Below are 27,896 nucleotides of genomic sequence, written 5' to 3' on the forward strand. Positions count from 1 at the left end.
AAGATTAACTCCTAAAAACAGCGGCTCTGCCTGCAGGCTGCAGCCAGAACCTGCAGTAAGTAGTTAATGGTTAACAGCACTGGATAATTCCCTGCTTTCCCAGTTTCCAGCCACAACAAGCTGTGGATGCAGCATGGATGAACCAGCTGGGTGTTTATAATGTCCAGATTTAATTTGATGGGATTTTTTTGTGCTTTAATGACCATAATTTCCATTTCTGTAACGCCCCTTCTTCCTGTTTTTTGTTTCCTGCTGTCAGGTGACAGCCTGGGCTGGGCACATTCCTATTTTCATTAGGAATTTCACTGACACAAAATGCAAAACAGAGCAGCCCCCATCACATCCTCAAATGAGGAGACAAAACCTCAGCCTCAGGACTGTGCAATCCACAGGTTCCCACCAATCTCCATGGAGACCAATCCAGAGCATCTGGGAATTCAACATTCTCCTATAGCAATGAGAATGATGGTAAATCACCAGCTTGGAATGGTTTAATCCAACATTTGCTGGGATTTGTGACTTTTGAATTGAAATAAATGTGGCTGTGAGACCCAGAATTCAGCTTGTGGCCTAGGAAGGAAAATCTCAGGAATGATATTGGGGTCAAGGCAGCAGGGAAAAGGATAAAATGTTTAAAAGGGAAATAAGGAAAGCAGGGAAGGCACAACTTCCAGAAGGGAAATTAGGAAGGCAAGGAAAGTACCTGCTGCTAATTTTAAAGCAGGATTTAGAAAGGATGCTGAGAGATGAAGCATCATCCCAAAGGGATGTGGCTGTGCCTGAGGTGACCACGGCTCTTGGAGGGCACAGCCCCTCAATCCTCCTCCATCCTCCAGCAAAATCCATGCCCAGAAGCCACATCCCACAGGGATTGCTTGGGGCTGGCAGCCCTGCTGGCAAAATGACCTAAAAAATTGCAGCAGTCACAAGAGAATCCCCTGATTTCTCTGCAGCCTCTGCTGTTTGCCAGGCAGCCCCAAACCCAGCCAGATGTGGGGGTTTTAGGAACCTGTAAACATCTGGAAGTGATGGGGTGAGGTGACTGGCATCACAGCCTCGGGGGACAAACAGGACAGAAAACAAGGAGCAAGGAGTGGATTTGTGGGTGGAAAAGTGGTCCTTGGATTCCTGGAAGGATTAAAGTGCCTCGTAAAACAGCCTCATTCAGCCAGCAAGTGCTGACATCTCGGCTTAACAATGCTCTTTACCAGCCGTTTAAGAAAGCTGTTCTCAGGAGGTTTAAAGTTGTCATAATTCATGTTCATACCTCAGACCATGAAAGGATGAAGAAAGGGTTTATTGCAGCGATGTGCTGCAATCATCTCCTCACAGCCCTTTGCTCTCAAGCTTTAGGAACTCCAGGAAGATGTTTGGACACTTCCAGGACTGTCTGGAGTTGTGTGGGCTCTTGGCAAACAAGGCTCACCCAGTCCTGAAACCTAGGGCTGACCCCAGAGCTCTGTAAATCCAGATACAAAGGCTGGGAGCTGGAGAAAATCCATCCTGGAGGAAAATTCATCCTGGAGGAAAATCCATCCTGGAGGAAAATCCATCCTGCAAAGGTTGGACAAGGCTCTGATGTGGGTGGGTGGCACAGAAGGTGATTTTGGGAATGTCCCACAGGTTTGGGATCAGCTGCTGACTTTGGGGGCTCTCAGTGGCACTGAAAAGGGACCTGTGAAGTTTTTCAGGCTGTCCTGTGATAAAATTCCCAAATCCTCCTGGCAGTGCTGCCTGCAGCTCCTGCCAGAGGAGTGAAACCCCAGGGTACTGCTGCCTGGAGCATCTTTATGGATTAGGGCTCTCCAGGATCTCCACTGCTTTTAATTGGGATGATAAACTGTCTCGTCATTAATTCAGCTGGAAATGTGTCATTTTGATTCTTTCCTTGCTTGGGGACCGATTTTTTCCCCTGTCAAACGCTCCTGAGGAGCTGCAGCGCTGTCACTGCCACCCTGTGCTGGCTCACCCAGGAGAAGAGCGGGGATGGGGAGGAGCAATTAAGGAGCTGATGTGAGATTTGGGTGAAGAACCAGCCCAGTGCCACACAGCAGAGCCCAGATTCCTCTGCTGTCATCCTGTGGAACCCTTGGGATGCTCAGCACCTTCTTCACCCTCTTTTTTCCTCCTCCTTGGTTTGTTTGACGCCTCCTCCTCCCGCAGCCCCACACCACTGCCCTGCTGTTGCCCAGCTCCACTCCGGCCTTCTCCCACAGCCCATTCCCACCTGGATTTATTGCCCATCACCCAGCAGCACCAGGAATCCCTGGGGAGGCTCTGCCACCGGTGTTTGTTCAGATCCCCCAGGTTATCCCGACTGCATCCAACTCCTCCCTCTGGCAGCCACCGCCCCTCCCAAACCGCCCTGGTGTTTTTGTGTTCCCCCCCAGCCATCCCCTCCCTCTGGTGCCACCCGGGGAAAAGAAGAGTGGGAAGAGCAGGACTTTCCATTCTTTATTTGTCAGAACAGTTTGTTCGGTGAGGAGAACAGAGCCGTGACCCTCCCCGTGGTGCTGCAGCTGCACCCCGAGCTCCCCACGCCTGCTCCCAGCTCCCTGCAGCTCTCCTCCCGTGCAGAGCTGCAGCTCCAGCCCATGGATGAGGCTTCCAGGCAGGACAGACCACGGTTCCCCATTCCCCACAGCTTCCACAGGGAATACCGGAGCATCCCCACTGCTGGAGCTCAGGCTGGGCTTTGGCCATGCACTTGTTCCTGCCAGGGATTTCTCCCTGCGGGATCACAGAATCACATAATGGTTTGGCTTGGCAGGGACATTAAAGATGATTTAATTCCCACCCCTGCCATGGGCAGGGACACCTTGCACTAGCCCAGGTGGCTCCAAGCCCCATCCAACCTGGTCTTGGACACTTCCAGGGATGGGACAGCCACAGCTTTTCTGGGAAATCCATTCCAGAACCTCAGCACCCTCACAGGGAAGGATTTCTTCCTGGTATTTTGGGATATGAGCACTCAGTGCCAACACTGATCCATTTTGGCTCTGTTTGCCCCTTCCCTGCACCCCAGATGAGGGAGGGAGCAGCTGCTGGGCACTGCCAGAGGCTGCTCCAGGGATGGGTTTGGATCCCTGACAGACTCATTAATGACCAGGCTCATCCTGTGCTGACCCACGGGAAGGACAGGGAGCAGCAGCAGCCAGGGGGCCAGGGAGGTTCTTGGGAGGGGAAGAGGAGCACTGGTCAAGTGGCAGGACAACATGAACAGCAGGTGCTTGAGGAGCAGCACAAGGAAATATGGAATGAAGTTTCCAGGAGAAAATGCAGGTGGAAAAACTCCCAGCAGCTCCTGGTGTGGAGCACGGAGCCACCTCCCAGGGGACAGCACAATAACCCCGGGGTCAGGGCGCTTAAAAATAGATCCACATTGAATGGAATCCATGGAACAAGGCTGAAGGGTTGCAGGCAGATGGGTTTGGACAGCTCTGCAGGCAGGTCCCTGCTTTTGGGCTGGCAAATGATTGGAGCAAATTCATCCCTTCCTGTCCCTGTACCTGCTCTTGCACATCAGGGGCTGGGGAGAAGGAGAACTGCCACAACCCCATGCACATCCCAAACCTGCAAACGATCCCAAGGACAGTGTTTCCAGTACAGAATAAGGGACTGGAGCCAGCCAGGAATCTTCTGAGGAACAGGTTTTTGTTGGGAATCTCCCTTCAGCAGGTTTGGACAAAGCCTTGGCAGGGCTCTTCAGAGGGAAGGGAGAAATCAGGTTCTTCTAGGGAAGCTGGAGCTGTGCCAAGGGATTTTGGGGTGTTCTGAAAGCTGTGGGAGAGCAGCAGGGTACCTGAGAGCCCTCCAGGCGAGGCTCTCATAGCCCTGCACAAAGAAAATCAGGATACAGGGGCACTGCTGAGCTCCTGCAGCCTCTGTCCTTCCCAATAAAGCTCTGCTCTTAGTCCTTGAATGATCCACATTGCATCCTCACCCCAGGGACAGCAGTTCTGGTCTCAGCTTTTCCCTCGTGTGCCCACTCCCTGTCCATAGAATCCTAGAATGGAAGGACCTTAAAGCTCATCCTGTTCCACCCCCTGCCATGGGCAGGGACACTTTCCACCAGCTCCGGTTGCTCAGAGCTCCATCCAACCATCCTTGGACACTCCCAGGGATGGGAATGGTCCCTCTCAGATCTTACAGAACCACAATATGGTTTTGGTTGGAAGGAACCTTAAAGACCACCGAGATCACCAATGCCCCCACCAGAGCAGGACCCCTTCTCCAGGAGCACACTCCTGGTGTTCTGGGAGCTGTCCCTGTGTCCTGCCCCTCTCTCAGTGCCCTCACACACACGTGGCTGTTGTGGGGAGGGGGCTCCTTTAGCAGCTTCACATCAAGCAGCGAGACAATAAATAAATAAATAGGATTGCACTTGAGGGGAAGGTTCTGCAGCTGGAAGCCCGAGAGGGAAGGTCTGAGATGGGGCTCCCACAGTTCAGTACCAGCATGTCCTGCCCAGGTCTGGGAGCAGCTCAGTGACCACAGAGCAGCAGCTGGGCCACCACCACCACCTGCCAGTCCAAGGTGCACATTTTTTATGGTTTTCAGTCAGGTTTTCCTGCTGTTTTCTGCCTGACACCCTAAGTCCCTCCATCTCTTTCTCCACTTAATGAGTTTTCATCAATCCAAAATCAGGAGCTCAGCATGCTCCTTGCCACAGCTGCAGGAGAGGGATGGATGTTCTGTCATGTTTTGAGCCTCAGGTGGGAAATCTTGGCTCCCAAGGGTGGCTGGCCCTGCTAAAATGTGACTTCCTGCAAGGAAAAGGATTGCCAGGTCCCAGCCTTTCCAATGGCTCTGGTCCAGGCAGGACAGTTGGAGATTTTTTGGAGTAAGGAGCGAACAAAGGCCACATTCCTGCCCAGTGCCAATCCTTCTGCTGTGACAGTCAGGGCCCCCCGTGCTCTCTAGAGAAGAAGAGGTAGACAGAGAAGACACCAGAAGGAGAAACAAGCACAGAATAAATCAAAGGATTCTTCCATGCTCCTCTCTCTTGGTCTTGGACAGATTCCTGTTCCACCTGGATCCCCACCCAGCCCATGGACAGGCTGCCATGAGCACATCCTGCTGGGCTCCTGAGCTGGCTGTGAGATCTGCCTCTTCCAAACCAGCTGGAGACCATACGTGGGCCTGGTGCTCCCTCTTGGAAAGGGTTTCCCAAGAGGAAAAAAAAAAACCCTCGGCACCTTTTGTCATGGTTTGGACTGAATTCCTTCAGTTCCTGCAGCTTCTCTCCCGGTGTCCTCCAAGGCTCTCAGAGCCTCTCCTGGTCCCTTGGTTGTCCTTCCCCAGCTTCTCCTGGAGGTGCTGCACGATGGGTGATGGGTTGGGATGAGGACCTTTGCCAAGGCAATCACTTCCCACAGCATCCCCTGGCTCGGGGAAGCGAGGCCATGCTCCCACTCCATCTCTCCAGAGCCCTCGTGAGCTCAGGGTGGTGAGGAACAGAGGTTGGATCATTCAGCTCTCCACCATTCCTGGACATCCAGGGATCTCTGTGGGGAAAAAAGAGGAAGGAAAACAGAATTAATTTAGCACAGAGATGTTGGGATAGAGGAGGGATTCAGTTGCCAAAACCAGGAGAGGGATTAAACCTCTTTCCTTGATTGTGGAGATAGCAAATGACTGACAAGTCAGATGAAAAAAAGGGAAATTAATTCAGAGATAGAGAAAGGAACAAGTACAGAATATGACAGTGTTTTTATTTTCTGGAAGTGATATTTTTTAATAAGGACATGTAGAAGATTATCATCTGTGCGTGTAGGAGAAGAAAACAGCTTTAAAGCCAAAATGGATCTGCAGAGAGGAAAAAAAACCCCATATCTGTTCTTTGGGAACACAATGCCTCTCTCAGAAGAATTCTGGGTATCCAAACTGGAGTGGTATTTCTTGTGCAAATCAAGGATGTAGTTCCAACGTGATAGGGATGATTTGCACCACTGTCCCTTGCCAGCATCTCTTTAAAAAGACGATTTGCACTCCATCTGCCCTGTAAAGCGTGTTTATCCCTTCTTCCTTCCTTCCTTGCTCCCGTCTTCCCTTCCTGCTTCCCTCCCCAACCTGTGCCAGGGCCTCCCCATCCTTTCAGGGAAGAATTTCTTCCCAATATCCCACCTCTCTCTCTATTTGAAGCCATTCCCCCTTGTCCTGGCCCTACAATTCTTGAGGAAAACTGGAAACCTTGCAGATTATGAGCTCTTAAGAAAATCCCTGTGTGAAACAATCCCTGCTCTGCAATTCCAGCAATTTCCACAGGTGACATTCCCCTGTTTATCCCGGGTGGACAATGCACCCAGACACGAAGGATGGATGATGAAAGCTGTGACTTTGTGCACTGTGGAATGCTGAGCACGCTGGAGTTTTTCCAGGGCAAATCTGGAAACTCAGAGTGAAGCTCCTCTGCCCTTTTTCATCATCTGGGAGCCCGAGGCCTCTTCTGCAGCAATCCTATAGATGGTGCTTGTCAGCTTCCAAGGAAACCTGAACCTTTCCCAGAGCTCCCAGGGCAAAGCCACTTGCAGAGTTCAAGTGGGAAGAAAAGGGGATATTCCAAAATAATTCAATTTCTGTGTTCAGGAAATGGAGCCACAGAGCTCTGCAAGGTTATGCTTCCAGCTCTGCATCCCTCAGCACTGGGGTTTAATTGCTGCTGTTGTAATTAGAGAGCTTTGCTCGTTATAGTGGTGCTGCTCATCACCCCCATCCCTCTTGGGTCAGGGGCTGAGATCCTGGTTTGGCTTTTCCCAGGAAAACAAAGGAAGTGGATGTTTCTGGATAATGACTGTGTGGTGTTCCAAGCCACTCAGCCTGACAGGAGACAGAAGTCCAAATCCCTCTTCCCGCTGCCCCACGGGATGAGTTTCCCACCCAATCTCCAATTTCCATGGCAATAACCCCGGTTTGGTTTCCCTCCTGGCAAACCATGAGCAGAGTCATGCAGTGAGGACAAAAAGGGTGGGAAAACTGGGACAATGTTCTGTTACCTCTCACTGCACCTCCATAGGCACCTTCCAGCCCAGGGAGGCACCTCCAGGTCACTCTCAGTAGGTCCCAGGTCCAGCCTGAGCTGCTGACCCCATGTCCTGCTCGGTGGCACCTCCAGGGCTTCTCCTGGACCTTGAAAGCAGCCATGCCACACCAGCAGAGGGGTATAAATCACCCTGGGTCCTGTGGTATTTATGGGGCAAGGCCCTGAAGTGACCACTGGGCTCTCCAGCTTCCCTAAAAGCAGCCACCAGAATTCCAGGCACTCCTTTGGAAAGTCTCTTTAGAGTTGTTGGGGAAGCCCTACAGCTTCAAGAGGAAATATCCACTTCATAACCATAATTATTAATATTCATTTTTAAGAGGAAACATCCCCCAGACTGCTTAAACCCACAGGCTGCAGGCTGGATCCACAGCAGAGAGGGGACAGCACCTCTTTTACATTCTCCTGCTTCCAATCCTTTTAAAAAAAAGAGGGAAAACCTAGAGGAGCAAGTGAGTAAGGATTAACACCCTGATCACTGCCTTCAACAACTTCTTGGGTCCTCTTGGAGGAGAAAAGTGCAGCCAAGAGCAACATTCCCACCCCTCCAGACCAGCTCTTGGCACCACTGCCAGGGGAAGTTCCTCCACCTGCTGGGACCAGCTGGGATTTCCATGGGATATCTGCCTGGTGCCCACCAAGGCACGAGGGCACCGCTGCCCTGCTCTCCATCATCATCCCAACACAGGCCACAGGGTGGGATCCACCCCTGTGGGGCTCTCCTGGAATAGTGTCAGGCAATGGGAATAATCACTTCACACAGGATTAATAGGATTAATCCTTTCATTCATTAATGACCTGGAGCTCTTTGAGGCCCAAACTGTGCCCAAGCTACAGCTCATTTCCATCAACTTAATTCCAGCAGAATCCATGGAATTGCCCTGCTGTCAGCACTGCATCCCAGAGCAAACCCCACCTTGCTCTTCAGTCCCAGGGCAAGCTGAGCCCAAGCTCTTTTGGAATAAATCAGCTGCACCGCTCTGAAATCAAGGAATCAAACTCCCCTTCTCAATTCCATCACGGCGCCGACGTCAGCGCGGCCATCTCGGATTTATCCTCGTGTCACTGGGAGAGGATTTAGCCCTCACTGATTTATTCCCCTGTAAAACTGAGGTGCAGGGGGAGCGGGGTTTGCAGCTTGTCCAGGCCCTGATGGAAGACAGGGCTGCCCAAACGGCGGCATAATCCCAAGAATCTTTATTTATGGGCTCCGGGTGCGAGCGCACATAGAGGGAGGAGCTGGGAGATGGCAGCTCGAATAAACAGCACATCCCTTCTCCCAAACATCTGCCTCGTAAAAAGCACAAAATCAGATGTTGTCCTGGAATGCTGCTGGCTGCTCCCAGTGACACAGACAGAGCACAGCTCGCCTGACCCCTTCCAACATTTCCTCTGCCCTGGGAGCTGAATTCCTCAAGGTTCACAAGGCATGGCTTAATATTTAAAACAGAAGTTGGCCCAGGAAACCTTGCAGCCTCTGGTCCTGGCCAGTGCCTGTTCACCTGTGGGAATCTTGGATTCAGCAGGATGAATCAGCCACATCCCACAAAGCAAGGGATGCACAGCCTTGCTAACAACTTCCCAGCTGGAATTCACTCCTTTAATTCCCTTCTTCTGGTTCAGGACAGGCCTAGGAGAGCTGGAAGCCTGATGATGAAGTTTTTGGTCATTAGTCCTAATTAATCCCAGGCTCAAGGACAGCCATTCCACAGGGTGATGAGCTGATCAGAAAGTCAAATTTCCCTTTCCAGTCAATGAGAATGGATTGCTGCACACAGAGTCGCTGCACGGCTCCCATGGGACATTCCCCAAGGGGTCAAGGAGAGGATCAAGAGGGAAAAAAAATTCCCTGTGGGTTGTCTCAGTGCTTTGCACTACCAGGTTTTGCAAATCAGCAGGAACAGCAGTGACAGGACACAGGGAATGGCTTCAAACTGACAGGGAGCAGGGTTAGGTGGGATATTGGAAGAACTCCTTCCCTGGGAGGGTGGGGAGGCACAGGGTGCCCAGAGAAGCTGTGGCTGCCCCCGGGTCCCTGGAAGTGTCCAAGGCCAGGATGAGACTTGGAGCAACCTGGGACAGTGGAAGGTGTCCCTGCCCATGGCACGGGATGGCACTGGATGACCTTTAAGGTTCCTTCCAACCCAGACTGTGCTGGGATTCTGTGATTCTGTAAATTTCGTATTTGCTTCACTCCATTTGAACCCAGTACCCTGTGTAAATCTCCGGGGGAGCTGGATGTCCATGGAAATGGAGCTCTCTGCAGCTTCTCCCCAAACAATCCAAGGATTCAAGGTAGAATGAGGGCAGAGCAAGACGGAATTTCCTGCTCCAGCCCTCCAGGAACCAGGAAAATCTGCCAGCCTTGCCCTGCACAGTCTGCACCTCCACGGGGTTCTCACAATCCAGTCAAGCCTGGCACAGCTCATCTCCAGACTGTCCCCCCTTTCCTTTCCTGCCTCTCCAACCTCTCCTTGGAAACTCCTGCTATTTTATCCTGTTTTTGCAACCTGTCATCCCCCATTTGCCAACAGTTCCTCCCGGAACATTTAAACAGCATCTGCTCCGAGTGCGGGGTGTGAGAGGAACCCCGGGGCACAGCAACAGGAGAGGAACCATCAGGTGCTCCTGCACAGCTCAAGGGAAAAGAAAAACCTGTGAATGCCTGATAAGAAGCCAAGGTGCAGTGTTAAAAAAACCCACCCAGACTGTCCCCATCCCAGATTTAGTCTTGTTTATGATCATTTTTATCTAGGAAAGGAAAAATTCCATTTTATCCCTTCTAGTTTGCTATGCCAAGCCAGGGCTTTTGATCCAGCAGCCAGTGCCACAAAGCCAAACTGGGACACAAATTTCCAGTTAGTTCTTAGCACATGTCCAGCTTTCCCCACGAGCCAGGCACCAAAAGAACTCCACATCTCCCCTTGCTGGCTGTGGGATCAAATTGGGGTATCACTCAAATCTACCTGAGTGAAGGTCTCCGGTTCCTGCATTGCTGCAGTTCCATTCCTTCAACCCCAAACCTGGATTTTCATTTCCTTTGCTGAGGAATAATGTGCCCATCAAATGATGGGTTAGAAGAACTTTTTTTCCAGGCAGAGGATCATCCAAGTACCTCTGGAAAGCAGCCACGACAGGGATAGCTGCAAAGCAACAGGCTTTTAAAAGCTCTGTTATCCCATTTCCCTCTCCTCCCCTTCTCCCAGCTTTTCTAAGGGGTTTTATCTTTTGTTCCACTTTGGGGAAGCGGAAGGACACTGTTTGTTTTGGGTTTTTTAATCATTAAACAGATTGAGTGTTGCTCCCAACAGAGGGAGCAGGGACCAGGGATAGAATCATGGAATGACAGGAGCTGGAAGGGACCTTAAAATCCTCCAGTTCCACCCCTGCCGTGGCAGGGACACATTCCATTATCCCAGGTTGCTCCAAACCCTGTCCAACCTGGCCTTGGGAACTTCCAGGGATGGGGCAGCCCTCAGAGGGAAGGATTTAATCCTGATATCCCATCTAAACCTATGCAGGCAACGCTTTCCCCTTGGTTTGTGGCACTGTAATTTCCTTTTCTTGGTGTGATGCCAGCAGAGCGTAGACTTGTCCCTAAGCCTGGCTTACACCCAATTTCCTCTGCAGATATTCCAGCTAACACAGACTTAAAGCCAAGCCAAACAAGTTAACAATGAGCAGAACAAACTTCCCCCTGTAGGAACTACGGATTCTCTCCTCCACCTGCCTTTGGGCTCCTCACAAGGGAAGATGTGGGATGGAATTCTGAATTCTCCACCTGCCTTTGGGCTCCACACAAAGCTCTGAGCTGGAATTTCAGCTCCCTCCTTCCACAATCCAAGCACAAAGCTCTGAGCAAGCTGCTCTCCCTGACCCTGCTGCGAGCAGGGGGTTCTGGTGGGATGTTGGGATGATCTCCAGAGTTCCCTCCTGGTTCCTGCAACCCTGGGAAAGGCAGAGGTGGGAGCACTGCTGTGTGCCAAGCTCAGGAGTTTGTGGAACGTGAAAAACATGGAGACACCACCAAATCCTCACAGGAAAATAGCAAAGAATTTCCCTAGATGGGAAAGTGCCAGGGATCTGACAGAAGTGGGATTATCAGCACGTGCCTGGGAACGCCTGGAGGGGATCCACACCAAAAACATCCCACATTTTAAGAGAGTAGCATTTGTGGACATTTGGATTCCAGCAGTGAAAATTCTTCCCCAAACTTGGCTTCATTACTTGTGGAGTTCAGCTCTGAACTCTGATTCCCTCCGATTGCTCCGAAGATTTCTTGGAAGACTTGTAAATGGAGTTGGGGTGGTCAGTTTGTTTTATGCAAAATATCTCAGTGTCAGGGGAAAATGCAGGAGGATTTTTATTTTAGGAAGTCCAACAGTGCCTGGCAAATGAGTGCTCAGCCAGGGGTTTGCTTTCTACCACAAAAACCAGGGATATCCTCTCCATCTGCTCACACTGCTGTCTCCCACCTGAGGACAAGAAGAAAATCTTCTTTTGAGGACTGAGCAGTGTGTTCTGCCCCTCAGAAATTCTCTGCCCAGTGTGGAGCATTTATCAGCTCCCCATCCCCTCCTCCCAGAACCTCATGGATTAAAACTGACCCTGTTTCTCACTTCCCACAGAAGTAACCCCATAGCAAACACATTTATTTCAGCCTGGAGGAGCAGAAGTGGCAATTCCTGCACTTGTGGTTAAATCACGGCATTTTGGAGCATGCTGCTCCTGAGGAGTCTTACAGATCTTCCATCCCATTAAATCAGTGACAGCCAGATCAGAAATGCACAATTACAGGGGGCAGGGAGAGGGACAGAGCCCCAGCTGGCCTCTTGTGCAACACATCCCCACTAACTGTTTCCAAAGCCAGAGCTTATGTCTCATTCCCAAAATCGCCTCGGGCAATTGCTCACTCAGCAGTAGCTGCTACTCCTTGAGAGTAAATCCCGGTTTTATTTTTTCCCCTGATCCTCACCCACATCAAAGGGTGGAGCACAGGAGTTGTGCCAAGGCCTGGTAAACACTCCCAGGGCTAAAGCTGTGCGGAAAAGGCTCCAGCACGGTTGGGTTCACACCAAGCTTCGCATCCCTCATCAAAGCGGAGCGGGGCTGGCAGCGGGGTGCTGATGCTATCACGGGCAGACACAACACGGCCCTGCAGCTCAGACAGCAGCCAGGCAGGGCCAGGTACCCATGGGTGCAGCAGGCATCACACCTGGGTAAACACCAGCCGTGTTCCCAGCTCCCAGCGGTGCGGGCACCGCGGTTCAGGGCGCTCGCTGCGCTCCCTGGCAAGCCCCTTCTGCAGGGAGCCAGCAAACGCCAGGCACCTGCCAGGGAGATATAAAAAGATTTCCCTGCGGGGTGGAACTCGGCCTGCTGGTGATCTCATGGTTTCAGTCACGGTGACCTGCTGCACTCGATGGATGCAGCCCTTGCCCCGTGCCCCTGTCAGCAGCAGCACTTCTGGAGGCTGGTGTTGCCTTAGCCACCCTTTCCAGGGCAAATCCCAATGCAACAATCCCAATCCGAGCCCAGCCTGTCCTCCTGACTCCCAGAGACGGGGCTGGAAACTGGACAGACACTCCTGGCAGAAGGAAAAGTCCAGAAGTGGCAGGGGCAGGATGCTAAGAGGACACAAGGTTTTCATTTTGGTCACTAATTTACTGTCATCTCCCTCCTGCTGAAGACTGAGGAGCCCAGCTGTGACCTGAAACCTCATTTGAAAACGAGTGATCCCAAAACTTGTGCAGGAATGAGAGGAGTGTTCAAGAAACACATCTACAGCCCTCTGAGGATCTGATATGGAAGAATTTCAGGTGTATTTTATTTTAGATAAGCTTCATAGTTATGACAGCACTGGAATCTGAAGGATCCCAGCTTCTTACAGAGCTGGGCATCGTTGTCTGGTTCCTCCACATGTGGCCCTGTGATTCCAGAGCTCTCTGCAAGGGCAGGAGGACAGAGCAGGGCTCTGTGGCCAATAAAAACCTGTGCTGTGCAGTGGAAGAGTGGTTTCTGTGCGGAAATCCGTAAGAAGGGAATGGTAACTGAGCTTTCCATAAATTACTGAAAGCCAAACTTGAACGAATTCCATGTAAGGAAGATGAAAGGAGGAGCGGATGGGATTTATTCAGCTCCACACATTTATTCAGCTCCATTATTCTCACCTCCAAAACCAGTCCAGCAGCTCTTTAATCCCTCAGCAGCTCATCTCGAAATTGTCTCTATTGTTAACAACAAAGTGCTCGTTATTCCCATCCCCATCCTTTGAAGGAGCCGTGGACAGGGGTGAGGATTCCTGTGGAGAGAAGCAGGGCAGGGCAGGGACAGGAGACACAGATTTAGGAGGTGATGTCCCTCTGGCTTGTCCCAGACTTTTATCCAGGGAAGAAGTGCAAAGCCACAGCCTGAAAAACTTCCAGGCAACTTCTGAGCAGGATAAACCATCCCTGTGTCTGCACTAGAACAGAGAAACCCTTCAGAAATGCACCGAGTTTCTCTTATTAATTGTAACAAAAATCTGGAATTCCTGGCTAAGCCCAGGGCAGATTTCCTCGTGCCCCAGCACGGACCTGTCTGTTCCTCTCAGCAGAATTTGTACAGAAATTGCCATTATCAGCCTTCGACTCCTCGGGCCTCATTTGCATTGGTGTCATCGCCTTCTCCACTCACCCGAGAAATGAGGCATCCTCGAGAAACAAGAATCGAGGCACCCTTGGAATGAATCACACTGAGGGGAGGGGGAAGGATGAAAGCTCATTGCAAACACGACCTGCTTCATCAGTGGCTGAGAAAAAAGAATTTACCAGGTACTTAAGGTTCATGGAACAAGCTTGCAGGGGCTGCAGTCTCGCTTTTTGGTTAGGATTACTCAAGATTAAAAGAAAAATACACCATAAAATGACTTTCTACAGCTGCCAGGCAAGGATTGCACGTTTGGAGTGAAGGATTGTGTCTTATCCTTTGCGGGTCCAGCTCTGAGTCTCACCCTCGGTGTGATCTGAAAGATCTCGTGGTGGTTTTCAAAAGCGTTTCATCCTTAGGTGCAGCTGCACCGGGCTGGGGCTCAGATTGCTGCTGAGGAAGCTGAGGGTGGACAGTGTGTGGTGATGGGAAGCATCTTCTCCCCCAGCTGCTGGGCACGGGGAGCAGGGACAGTGCCCGTGCAGGCAGCAGGGTCCTGGCAGGCGGCAGTGGCAGGTCCTGGCAGTGGCAGCTGGGTCAGGCTGTGAGTCACCAGGACACACACTCGTTTCTAATCTGGGCCCTGCTGTTTGTCACCACAGAGCAGGGTGACACCTTCACGCCGCCTTTCTGTCTTCCTGCCACTCAACAAGCCCTCGAACCCAAGCCTCAGACAGCGCTGAGGTCTTTAGGAATTACACACAAAGCCTGGGGGAACATTTTGGCCTTTCCAAGTCCTGTGTGTGTCAGTGACAGCACAAGCTCAGCTGCTTTTCAGGGGTGGATAGGGACACTGGACAGACATCTCCATGCTCCAAGGGCTCCTTGCACAGCAGCTCCTGTCCCCATTTGGACCATGAGTTACATCCCTGATACAGACACGCTCCTGCCCAGCTCCCCATCCCATGGATTGCCACCTTCCCATGGGAAGTCTGGAATTCCCTGGGGCACAGTGAGCTGTGGGTCCCTCCACTCATTCTCTGGGGCTGCCCATGGATCAACCACCTCAGCAAAGTGACAATGACAATGGTGCTCATGGGCACTGGAAATAGGATGGCCACAGTCCTGCTCACCACGGGGAAAACGGCATGGGGGACACACCAGCAGAGTGACAACCCTGACCTGCCCCTTCCAAACAAACCACAGTTCCTGGCTGCCATTGGGACGACCTCAGGATGACAAATAAAGAGCAAATTAAGATCAGCAAAACCTCTGGGAGCAACGCAAAGCCCAGCAGCATCCCAGGTACCCAACCCGTTCCCACAGCCCTTCAACAGGGAAAACCCCAATTCCCCTTCAACTCTTCTGGCTGGCAAAGTGGTCAAAGGTTGAGCTCGATTCTCTGAGAGGTCTTTCGCAGCCTCAGTGGTTCTGTGATTCCCCATTCCCACCTCCTTATCACCGAGGCCATCCCCAGGGGCAGGCAGGGGACAGGACGGCTGTCCTGGTTTGTCTCCATACCTGTCACACACTCACCCCAAAGGCATCCCTGGCTCCAGAATGACAGGAACGCCTGCTCCACGCCCTCCCAGCCATGCCTTGGCAGGCAGCAGAGCAGCTCCGAGAAGGAAGCAAAGCTACTGCTCATTCCAGAGGCAACCATCATCTCCACAAAGCTCCGGGAGCAGACAGGGGAATGGGCAACGTGGGAGGGCAGAGGCACCAGCCAGGCTGCCTGCCCTGGAACACAGATCCTGCCCTGGAACACAGATCCTGCCCTGGAACACAGATCCTGCCCTGGAACACAGATCCTGCCCTGGAACACAGATCCTGCACAATCACAGATCCTGCACTGAAACAGATCCTGCACAATCACAGATCCTGCACTGAAACAGAGATCCTGCCCTGGAATACAGATCCTGCACAAACATAGATCCTGCACAATCACAGATCCTGCACTGAAACAGAGATCCTGCACAAACACAGATCCTGCACTGAAACAGAGATCCTGCCCTGGAATACAGATCCTGCACAAACACAGATCCTGCAGTGAAATGCAGATGTTGCTTTCACTGCATTTCCCAGCCCTGCTTCCTCTTCTGCAATCCATTCCTTCCTTCTCCCTCCCTTTCCAGGAGAACCAGCCTCTTGAGTTTCCTGCTGGTCCTTGAGTAATTTTCCCTCCTAAGACTGATTTCTCATCTTTAATTGTTTCTCCATTTCTTACACTCTCCTAGGGCTATATTTAGCTTTGCCTCTCTTATTTGGTTGCCTCCATCTTTCCATTTAACAATTTTCCATAGATCCTTTCTCTTTCCATCACCAGTCTGTGCTAGATTTATGACTTTCATGGCAGAGCTGATGGGAGCCTCCTTAGACATCTTCACTTGTCCAAACCTGTCCTAAAAAAGTTGTCCACTTTTATAATTATCTTTCCCCTCCAAAGATCTGAGTGCTAAAGGGAATTCTTGGGCAGTGAAAGAAAACATCCCTGAATAATCCACTCTGAGTTTATTGATTTGTAAATCATATAGCAAGGAAAATTCCCAAAGCTGGGCCATGTAACTGTGGCAACCTGAAATCCCACCCTGCACAGCTTTGGAAACCAGAGGGTTGGAGCCAGCCCAGTCTGAGACCAAACCTGAGCAGCTGCAATGCCAGCACCCCGTCCTGGGTCCCTCTGAGGTCCAGGGGGGCATTCCAGGTCCTGGAATTCCATCCTGCACTCCTGCAGAGCCCCGTGCTTCCCTTCAAGCCAACAATCCTTTCCCTCCATCCTCAATTAATTCTGTCTCTCCTGGCCACAATTTCTGTCTCTCCTGGCCAACATCCGCAAGTCCTGCTTCGAAATCCCTGTCCTGGCTCTGTCCTGGAGGCTCCTCACCCCCAGCTCTGCATGGTGACTTTTCATTTTGGGTACAGCTCCCACCATGGGAGGGGCTGGAGCAGCCTGTCCCTGTCCCTGTCCCTGTCCCTGTCCCTGTCCCTGTCCCTGTCCCTGTCCCTGTCCCTGTCCCTGCTTCCTCCAGGCTGTGCCATCACCTCCTGTGCCACCACGTCCTGTATCACCACTTGTGGCACCAGGGAGACTCTGCTGTCCCTCCCAGGCTGGCAAACGTCAGCAGGAGGGGCTGGGGCTGCAGGGGAACAGCCTGTCCATCCATGCCCCTGCTCCCAGGGATGTTCATTCAGGGCTGGGTGACTCTCCTGGAGCGCTTTCCCCGCTATAAATAGGAATCCCGAGGATCCCCTTTTAAGCAGGGAGGGACAGGGAGGCAGAGTCAGCTCTAAATGAGCCGTGCAAGTGTCACTGAGGAATGGCCTCCTTGTTGTGAGTCACAAACCTTCTCTCAGTGGCTGTGCTTTCCCTCTGCCCTGCCCTCTGCAGCTCCCCTTTGCCTCGCTGCTGTGCCAAAGGGATTTTTTGTCTGTGGAGCTGTTGGTGCATCTCTGAACCCAGCTCATGAGAGGCTTGGCTCTCTAAAGGAGGCCACGAGCCCCTCTCACATCAAGGCAGAGCCTCAGAGCAGGATTTGGGTTGTGCTGAGGCCTCAGAGCAGGATTTGGGTTGTGCTGAGGCCTCAGAGCAGGATTTGGGTTGTGCTGAGGCCTCAGAGCAGGATTTGGGTTGTGCTGAGGCCTCAGCACCGGGCCAGGCTGACACAGCTTTATCTCAGCATCACTCTCTCACACAAGGCTGGCCATGGTGCTGACACTTCTCCTCCCAAAAACCACCACCAGCAACGACTTCTGATTCTCATGAGGCAGAGCTGGAGAGGGCTGGGGCAGAGGCGTGCCAGCCTGATCCCAGCCTTTCCCAGGCAGGGGAGAGGGATGGAGAGGGAGGAAACCTCTGAGCAGTGAGAACAGATTCCCCAGTGCCCTGACCCACTTCCCCCACCCTGCTCCCCTACAGATATTTTGGGGCTGCCAGCAGCTCTGCTGGGTACAGACACACTTCCTCTCACTACCAGCTATCGGAAAATACACACAGCTCCCACAGAGACACTCGACTTCGAGGCCAGACAGCAAGAAACTTATTTAGGGCTCCAGTTTTTCTCAGAAAAATAAATGCCACACATTTCCACTCACGTGTTCGGTGTAACAGGGTGGGACTTTCATGCTCTGGAGCCCTGTAACCCCAGGGATATTTTGCACTGCTTCTCAAGTCTGCTTCAAGGCTGCCTCACAATTTTCTGTCCCATGGGACCTCCATCCCACAGCCACTGCCAGTCCTGACAGGCACCATTTAATCTGATTCCAGCATGGCTTTGGGGGCGATAAGGAAAGATTTCAGCAGTGTGGCTCTTGCTTCAGCTGCAAAATATCAAGATGAAGCTGCTCCCACCCAGGGATGAACAAGCATTTCCTTCAGCCAGGGAGGAAAAAAAAGAAAAGATTAAGGAGAGGTTTTTCACACTCGCATACACTTAAGAGGAAAAAATATTTACATGAGGGAAAAAGGACTTGGCAGGGCCTCCCCAGGGGCCATTTGCTGTTTACGCATTTCTCAGGCCTGGGCTGAGGCTGCAGAGCCTGAACCTCCCTGAACCACCCAGGGATTGTTTTTAGGGCTGGGACATCCCCGTGCTGAGGCTTCTGTGCTGTGGAATTGTGTCCCTGAGCCCTCAGGCTCTGCCAGAGCCCACTGGGATCCTCTGGCTCTGAGCAGCTCTTTAGAGCAACCACCTTTGCAGGGAAAATATTCCCTGTTAGGAATGTCCTGTTTTACAGGGATAGGGAAAGGTGGGAGCTGCTGCTCCCCCACAGATGCTGAAGGTCTGACTGATTTTTTTCTTCCTGCATTCAGCGATGGTTGGGGCTCTCTATCCCTTGAGGCACAAATTAAAATGATTTATATATATATTATATAGATTATTATAATTTTATAAATATAATATAAATTATAATATTATATATATGCTATTTATAATATATAAATATTATATATTATATATATTATATGTATATTATATGTATTATATACAATATATTATATATTTTAAATATCTAAAATTATACATTATATAGAATCATATATAACAATCATATAGAATTATAATTTATAATGATATAATAATAGATAATGTGTAATATATAATGTGTAATATATAATGTATAATATATAATATATAACATATAATATAAAATATATAATATATAATGATTATATACTATATGCTATATGCTATATAATAATTATCTTTTATATATTATATTGTTTCTATAATATAATACGTAATACCTAATATATATTTTATATATATATATATATATTTGCATCTGATGTGTTTTGGAGGTGCCTGGTGCAATCTCTCCCTGTCCAAGCTCCACAACAATTCCCAGCTGTTGTTTCTGGAAAGGAGAAGCCAGGCCCTGCATCCTGTGCTGCCAAGGCTCCTTGGTGGGCTGAAGTGGCACCAAGGACACAAAATCCTTGCCATTGGCACCTGCTGGGCTGGCACCCTGCTCTGCAGCACTCGTGTTCTCTCCTCAGCCCCACCTGAAGTGAGAGGGACAGCAGGACACCAGCACAGGCCAGGAGGTCGGACACCTCTCCAAAGAAACATCTCCATGAGCTTTTCCAGGAGGAAACACCCTGGGGAGGGCAGGAGTGTCCCACACCGTGCTGCTGCCACCCCGATCCTGCAGGACCTCATCACCTTCCATCCCAAACTCCAAAGCCCCAGGGCTGGGGAGGCTGCAGCTCCCTCCCAGCCCCAGGGGAAGCTGGCACTGCTGAGCACCAACAGAAGATTAAACCCTCCCAGCTGCTGGAAGCCAGGGCAGCACAGGAGCCATCCACTGTTGCCAGTCCAAACAGAGAAGCAGGTGGGTTTTCAATCCCCTGCAGATCCTGATGGGAGAGGGGAAAACCCATCTCACACCTCTCTGCCCACTGCCAGGGCTCAAAGCACTGAAAAATGAAGGAAATTTTTGTCCACATTATGTTTCCTCTCTGCTCCTTGAGGTGTTGGTTTTCTTTAATGAGGCCTGAAGGATTCACTGGGAAAATGTTGGGAAATAAGTTTAAGCAAGGACACTTGACTACAGCATAAATACCATAAATCCTCTTTATTTAAAACACGTCAGTCAATAGGACCTGCAATAAATACTCTGAGATTTGAACATACAGATCTTCATCTCTGGATTTATTTGGCACAGCAAACCTTTTACATTTCCTTGTTTATGTACAGCTCCACGTATTGCTATATATAGATAATGGATATACACACACATATATCTGTATATGCACTTGTGCAAAAACAACTTTACCAAGGACAGGAAAGAAGTGAATATTTCCCAATCTACTCTCCCTGGCACTGCCAATATTGCACAGAAATTCAGCTGTGGATTCTCCTGCCACAGGGAAAATGGGAAAACTGAAATTACATGCATGAAGAAGCAGCAAATCCACTTATTTTTTCAGGATGGAGAAAGTTTAAAAAAATCTCTCTTAAATACTGTGCACCTTTACACACAGCAATTCCAACTGCCAGATCCAAGGGGATGGGGGTTGTGTCCTGCTCTTACAACACTCCAGGAAAGAGAATTTCCTTCCAAGCTGTGGAAACTCCAGTTTCCAGCTCTGTCTGGAGCTGGGCTGCGTCCTAAAACCCCAGCGGAGCTGGCTGGGCTTTGTTTGTGCCAGGCAAACACGAGAGGAGAACAGGGAGAGGTTGTTCCACTGTAGGAACAGCATCTCCCAGGAGCCAGTGCTGGTGGGATATTCCTGCTCTGGAATATGACAAAAAGCACCTCCAGGTTGCTGTGGGTGCAGCTGGTGCCCCACAGAAATATTTTGGTGAGGGGGTGTAGCCAAGCATCAGCATCCTCAAAGCCCAGGCTCATTGCAAAATGCTCTCTCTGCCCCCAGCAAGAGACATCAGTGCTGGAGTTTGCTTTCAGCAGAGCTCCAATAAATTCAGAACAAGGGGGAGAAATGCTGGGGCTGCTGGGTTGAAGTCTCAGAGAGAGCCAAGCTTTCACACTGGAAGAGGTTTTTGGGAGGGAGGAGATGCCGAGGTGGCCACGGAGCAGAGAAACCAAGCAAAGTGTTGAAACAGCGAGGAAAGGAACCCTCATCTTGCAAAACACCAATCTCAGGGAGCCTGGAGTGGCTCTGCCTGTCTGCTGAGAAAACAGGACAGCTTTTCACAAGAGCCTGCCCTGAACCTGCAGAACCGCTCTGGCTCCTGTTCCCATTGCAGACTCCGGGAATCACCAAACAGTGGGGTCAGGCAGGGGCTGGCACCTCTGCACAGGCAGCTGGGGAGGGGAACACGGGGGCAGCGCTGTGACAAGAGCAGCAGCACCTTCCCCAAATCCCCCTTCCATCCCCAGAGCCCAGGGACAGCGCCAGGCACAGCAAGCTCAGTTTTCCTGCTGCTTTTAGGGTGGCACTTTGACAGAGAGCAGGGAAGGGAACAGGGGAGGCAGCCCCTCCTCCCTCCTGCCACAGGAATGAACTTGCTCATAAAACCCATCTCCTTGGGAAATGGATTCATCACCCAGGGAAAATAAACACCGAGAGGCAGAGGGCTGGCAAAGGGAGGGACAAAACCCTTGCCTCGGTCTGTGGGGTTTGAGACTCCTGGCAGCAGGAGATGGAATTAAAGGTGCAGGAGCAGCCTGTGCCCATGTGCTGGATGAGCCAGCAGGGCAGAAAACAAGGCTGGAAAGACAGAGAGTTTTGTCTGGAATTCAGGGAAAAAGGAGAGTCTAGGACCCTTGGAAAAGGGGCAGGAAATTTAGGATAAAGTTGCAGGGAGATGCAGGGAGAAAAGTTAGAGGGAACAAATCCCAGCTGTAATTTAATCTGTCTTCTGCCAGAAAAGAGAATTAAAAATGCTCCTAGAAATACATCAGCAAGAGAAGGATGGCTGAGGAGAACCTTCATCCTTTACAGGGGAAACACAAAGGGAGAGACTGAAGTACTCAATGCCTTCTTGGTCTCAACCTTTAACAGTAAAACCAGTTGTACCCCCTGAACTGGAAAACAGGACCTGATCTCCTGTGACAGGTTGACCACTCCATGGATGAGGAAAAGGCTGTGAAGGATGCCTACCTGGACTTTAATTAAGATTTGACACCTTTTCCCACAACATTCTCCTGGAGAAACTGAATTCCTTTAACTTGGATGGGTCCATTCTTCACTGGGATAAACCTGACAGGGTTAAAAGCCCAGAGAGTGGGGATGGAATAAATCCCAGGGCTCACTTTTGGGCCCAGTCTCATTTAATATCTTTATCAATGATCTGGATGAGGAGGTTGAGTACATCCTCACTAAATTCCTAGACCACATTAAACTGGAGGGGAATGATGACTTGCTGGAGGGCAGGATAGCTCTGCAGAGGGATCTGCATCAATGGGAATGCTGGGTTCAAGTTGAACTCGACCTCCAAGGCCCTTACCAGCCTAAAAGGGTCTGTGATTCTACACCAGAAAGATGCTGGGAGGTTAAGTGGGGGCACAAACACACCCTTATAGTAAATAAACCCTGAAATAAGCTCTGCAAAGCCCAGCAGCTGTGAGGGGGCAGAGCTCACACATCCGCTCCCTCTGTGGGCTCTCCTTCCCACACTCCTAATCCCTGACCCTTTTCAAACATTGCGGGGCATTTAGGGACTGAAATCTCTGCTGTGCTGGGGCCTCACCTTCACCTGAACCCCATGGTGGGGTTCCAGGGCTAAGCCCTGACACCCCAGGACAGTGCAAGATGCACCTGTGGGCAGTGCTGGGCTGCAGGAATTGCTGATCAGTTTGGGGTATCAGGCACTTTGGGAACAGCCAGGCCTAAAAAGGCATTTGAGCCACACTTCCAGGTGTGATCTGCACCCAGAGCCTTTTCCCTCTGCTCATTTCCACATCTCCCAGTGCCACAGCGAGCAGCATTTCCAGCCCTGGCTACCCAGATGTGCTCCCAAGAGGAAAAGGATTGGAGTAACCCAGGAGCTTTCTGTTCTGGGGATGAAGCAAAGACAGCCCTGATGTGGAAAGTGTAGCTGCCCCAGCCCCAGGCAGTAGCCACAGCCAGGGCAGTATTTTGTAACAACACCCAAGCTGTGTTTGTGATGTTCACTCCGCCAAGACTTTAAAAACAAAAACAATCTGCTTGGCTAAAGTGGATAAAAGCAGTGGATGTAGGGCCGAGCTCCAGCTGGCTGCACACCAACCCCTGGGGGCTGTGTCCCCTCTGTGTCCCCACCTCTGTGGCAGGGGCATGAGGTACAAGCCAGCAGCACAGCATTTGCTTTAGCCTGCTCTGTTTGCAGGGAGAATTTAATATTTGTCACTGATTTCCCTCAAATGAAGTCACCACTGTGTATTTTATCACTGTGGCTTTAACCTGAGCCGACTCTGCCTGTGTAAAATCCTAAAATCCAATTTAAACAGTGACTCCTGACTTCAAGGCTCCATTTTTAAATGCTTCTATAAAACTATCTTTTTAATATAAAATATTTTAACAGGACAAAGCTTTTTCTTTCCAGCCATGGAAAGGTTTGGCTTTGGTGGTGCCATAATATTTTTTCCTCCAATATTTCTCTCTTTTGATTCCAGCTGCCCCCAGAACTGCACAGTTAATATTTCACCAGTTTTACTAATGTTGCCTTAGAGGAAAGAAATCAGTTCTTCAACACCCAGACTCCACTGCGAGCTTGAGGTTTCCTCACACTGCAGCTGAACTTTGCAGTACCGAGGTCATTTGTCCAGTGCAAACAACCCAAAATTCCCTTTCCCTTTCACACCCACATGCTCTGGATGCTGGAGTGGGTTCTGCAAATAATCACTTGCTCATCTCTCAGCTTTGGCTTCCCACAGCCACAATATCTGAAGTAAGAAGAGGAAACCAAAAGAAGAGAACAATTATTTGGACAACAAACCCCTCTCCACAAGTGCTACCGAAATGCAAATAATTCATCATAGTGAAAATACAAACCACAACAGGGATGTGGGCGTGGGAATTCTCTGTGCCAGAGGGTCCTGCCTCAAACTGGTGAGGATTTGAACCTGCTGGGGGCTGTCCTGACCCCCCATCACTGCGGGAAACCTCGTCCCTGTGTGCCCTGAGCATTGCAGAATAGAAAGTGATTGCCAAGAGTCAGAATGCAGGAGGATGGAAAACAGCAGATATGGATCTCTGCAATCGAGAGGTTAATTCTCATTTCCCCTGAATGCTATTTGAGAATGCCAGCCTGTGCTGAGCTCAATTGCACCTGCAGCCCTGGAGTGAGTACCTACATGGAGTGAGTACCTACAAGGAGTGTGCTCCTACACCGAGTGTGCCCCTACACCGAGGATGCTCCTGCCCCAGCTCCACACCTCTCTCACCTCTCGGTGCTTGTGCAACACGAAGCAAACAGCACCAGCTGCCAGCCCTGCGTGTCCCCTGCCCAGCAGCCTGGAGCTGTTTATGTGGCAGTGTCACCATGTCACCTCTGGCATCCCTGCCAAGGCAGCAGGTGAGGGCACAGGCAGGCAGAGGGTGAGGGAAGGGCTCTCAGCCACATTCTCTGTCCCTGCTGCAGGGCTGAGCTGCAAAGGTGACGAGAGGAGCCGAGCCAGTAGCAGGATTAGAGGAGGAGAGAGGTCTTAGAGCTGCTCCTCCTTCCCAGCGCCCTTCTAAAGCAGGATCAGGACCACTTTGGGAAAGAAAAAAAGGAGCAGAAGGAGTTCCCAGAGTCTTGGTTTTACCCTGAGGGGTGTGAGAGCTCCAGGAGTTTGTCCCCACACCTTGCAGCAGCAGTGACACCCTCTGTGCTCCCTGCCCATCCGGGGGGATTCCCTCCAGCCCTGGCGGCATCAGCGCTCGGGGAGGGTCCCGAGAGCGGCCAAAGCCACACGGAGCCTGCCGGGGGGTGTCGGTATCCAGAAACCCCCTCCACCCCATCCCAGCTCCGGCTCCTCCTGCCCCAAAGCCCCTCTGCCTCCTCCTGCCGTGGGGGACTCAGCCCCGGGCTGCTCACTCGCCACCCACCCAGGTCTCCCGGGGCACAGCGACCCCCACACCCCCAAACTGACCCGACAATGCCACCAACACCCCCGTGGTGCGGGGCAAGCGCCTGGAAATGCGGGGGCTCCGCACGGCTCAGCACCCCCGAGCACCCCCCCGAGCATCCCCCGAGCATCCCCCGGGACTCCACGGTCCTTGGAGCGCCGAGACGTCCCGGGAGAAGCTTTTCCTGCACTTTTCCTGAGTATTCCTGGAAGGACCCGGCACTTGCACACACTCCAGCTTGTCTCTCCGGCCCCAAATCGCTGCTCCCCTCCAGCCAGGGACTGTCCTGTCCTGTCCTGCCCTGTCCGGGGACACCTGGCAGAGCCAGGACAAAACCCCCTCCGCACCCAGCCCAAGTGACCTGCAGCCGTTCTGCGGTCGGAGCGGCGCTTCCAAGGTGCCATGGAAAATCAAAATCCTCCTCCCCTCCCACCTCGCTGTCATCCGAGCCTTGTAGTTCAACAAACCGGGCGCTTTACAAGCTTTTGGTTGGACGCAAAGCGCTGGGCTGTGATTGTAGCCGCGTGTCACCCGACTTCCCAGTGCCACATTCCTGAGTCCCACAGTCACAGCCTCACATTCCAGGCAAACGCTACGCTTATTTCTAGTATTTATTTTTTGGTTTTTTTCCCCCTGCAGAAAGTCCTGGCAAAGCCAAAGCCCAGAGAGCACTGGCAGTTTCTGGGCTGTGATCAAACTGTCCCGGCAGCGCCGAGCCGCGCTCGGCCCCGCTCCCTGCATCCCTTCCCCGCCGGCTTGTCGCAGATCAGATCCGGGGGTTTTGCCATCTCCGCACACTGCCGGGGCTGGACAATCCTGCCCCCCTAGCCCCTGGTGCCCTCCTGGCCCGGAGGGCTCCCACAGCCACCAGTGGGGTTGTGAGAAGGGGACCGGGAGCGGTCCCAGCGGTGCAGGGGGGTCCAGCCCCGCTCCCAGCAAGGTCATGAGGTAGTTCAGTCCCAGGCCAGTTCAGTCCCGGCCACGGCCAGAAAGTCCCGTCTGGGACGAGCATTCTGCAGAGCCTCGCATCCCCCACCCCCTAAGGGACCCCCGGCTGGCCCCCCAAACCGGGGGGGCGCTGCCCGCAGCCCCTCCGCCCTGCCAGGGGCCAGCCCCGCTTTGCACACTTTGAGTTTGGGCTTCCCGTTCGGTTTTAGGCGCTCTCTATTAAAGAATCACTGCTGTTATTTATCAAAGGAGGTTGATTTTCCTCGGAAAGGCTCCTCTGTGCGACCCCCAGAGCTCCCAGCACCCTCCCCGCCGGGCACAGTACCTTTGCCGTGCAAAAAGTCCTCGGGGCGAGGGAAGGAGCCCTCCTGGCAGAGCAAGTGGCAGGTTTTATCCGTGGCCAGGGGGTAGCCGTTCTCCTCCTCGTTGTAGTCGCTCCTGCCGTTGCTGTTGGAGTAGCCGTTCGCGTACATCTTCAGGGCGGACCTGCGCAGGCACAGCAGCTCCTGGAAGGCGTACCTGAAGTCGGGGCTCCGGCAGTAGATCAGGGGGTTGAAGGCAGAGTTGATGTAGCCCAGCCAGTTCAAGAGGATGTACACGTACTTGGGAATGATGTTGTCCTGGATGACGTGCACGATGTTGACGATGAAGAAGGGCAGCCAGCACAGCGTGAAGGTGCCCATGATGATGCCCAGGGTTTTGAGGGCCTTGTGCTCCTTCAAGAAGAACTTGGAGGAGCGGCGGTTCCCGGCTCCCCCTTTCTGCTCCTGCTCCTTGTTCTGGGTGTGAAACCTCCCCTCGCTCCTGTCTATCTTCTGCAGCTGCTTCTTGGCCACCTGGAAGACCCTGGCATACACGAAGACCATGATGACGAGGGGTACGTAGAAGGAGATGATGGAGGAGGCGATGGCGTAGGCTTGGTTGGTGAAGAAGTCGCAGCACATCTCGTTCTCGTAGCAGCGGATGGCGTCCTCGTGCTCCGCCCGGTACCAGTGCATCTGGATGGGCAGGAAGGAGGTCAGGCCCGACACCACCCACACCACCAGGATGACCACGCGCGCCTTGCCCTTGGTCAGCAGGCTCTGGTACTTGAACGGGGAGGTGATGGCGAAGTACCGGTCCACGGCGATGACGCACAGGGTCTCGATGCTGGCCGTGACGCACAGCACGTCCAAAGAGGTCCAGAACTCGCACCAGAAGTTCCCAAACTTCCACATCTCCATGATGATGTGGCAGGCGCCGAAGGGCACCACGGCCAGCCCCATGACCAGGTCGGCGCAGGCCAGCGAGGTGATGAAGTAGTTGGTGACGGTCTGCAGGCGCTGGAAGCGGGCGATGGCCGTGATCACCAGCACGTTGCCGAAGACGATGGCCAGCACGATCACCGACATCAGGATTCCCATGCCCACCATCCACACGTCCCGGGACACCGTGGGGTCGGCGGCGCTCTGGTTGGCGCTGGCGTTGCCGCCGGGCAGCTCCGTCCCCGCCGCGGCCATGGCCCGGCCCCCGCCCCGGCCGGGGCTCGGCTCAGCTCAAGGCTCGGCAGCCGCGGCGCCGCTCCGGGAGCCGCGCATACGGGACAGGTGCGGGGCGGGTGCGGGGCCGCTCCGCTGGGGCAGCTGGCACCGCTCCGCTCCCGTCCCGTCCCGTCCCGGCAGTGTCCCGGCAGTGCCCCAGCCCGTGTCCCAGCCCGTGTCCCAGCCCGTGTCCCAGCCCGTGTCCCAGCCCGTTAGGCGCCGCGGAGCTTTTAAGTGACAGCAGCCCGTGACATCAGCCGGCCGCAGCCAATGGCAGCCGGCCCCGCACCCGGAGCCCCCCCGCACCCCGCGGCCACCCCCGCCTGCCCCAGGCGCGTCCCCGCCCCGTGCGCTGCATCCCTGCACCGTGTCCTGCATCCCCGCTGTGTTCCCGCACCGTGCGCTGCATCCCTGCACCGTGTCCTGCATCCCCGTCGTGTTCCCGCACCGTGCGCTGCATCCCTGCACCGTGTCCTGCATCCCCGCCGTGTTCCCGCACCGTGCGCTGCATCCCTGCGCCGTGTCCTGCATCCCCGTCGTGTTCCCGCACCGTGTGCTGCATCCCTGCACCGTGTCCTGCATCCCCGCCGTGTGCTGCATCCCTGCACCGTGTCCTGCATCCCCGCCGTGTGCTGCATCCCTGCGCCGTGTCCTGCATCCCCGCCGTGTGCTGCATCCCTGCACCGTGTCCTGCATCCCCGCCGTGTGCTGCATCCCTGCACCGTGTCCTGCATCCCCGCCGTGTGCTGCATCCCTGCACCGT

At 52.6% G+C, this 27,896-nt stretch overlaps 1 protein-coding gene across 1 annotated transcript; it reads right to left on the reverse strand.

Moving 5' to 3' along the window:
- Nucleotides 1-2,468: 2,468 nt before the first annotated feature.
- ADRB2 (adrenoceptor beta 2) lies at nucleotides 2,469-27,265 on the reverse strand. Its single transcript, XM_005523783.3, has 2 exons — nucleotides 25,939-27,265; nucleotides 2,469-5,507 (listed from the first exon to the last, which is right to left on the reverse strand). The coding sequence occupies exons 1-2, from the start codon at nucleotides 27,110-27,112 to the stop codon at nucleotides 5,473-5,475; spliced, it is 1,209 nt and encodes a 402-aa protein (XP_005523840.1). The 5' UTR covers nucleotides 27,113-27,265; the 3' UTR covers nucleotides 2,469-5,472.
- Between the last annotated feature and the right edge of the window lie 631 nt (nucleotides 27,266-27,896).

This window comes from Pseudopodoces humilis, chromosome 17, assembly GCF_049639895.1.
Source record: "Pseudopodoces humilis isolate 2021_Gansu_Grassland_sample_001 chromosome 17, ASM4963989v1, whole genome shotgun sequence".
Lineage (NCBI taxonomy): Eukaryota > Metazoa > Chordata > Aves > Passeriformes > Paridae > Pseudopodoces > Pseudopodoces humilis.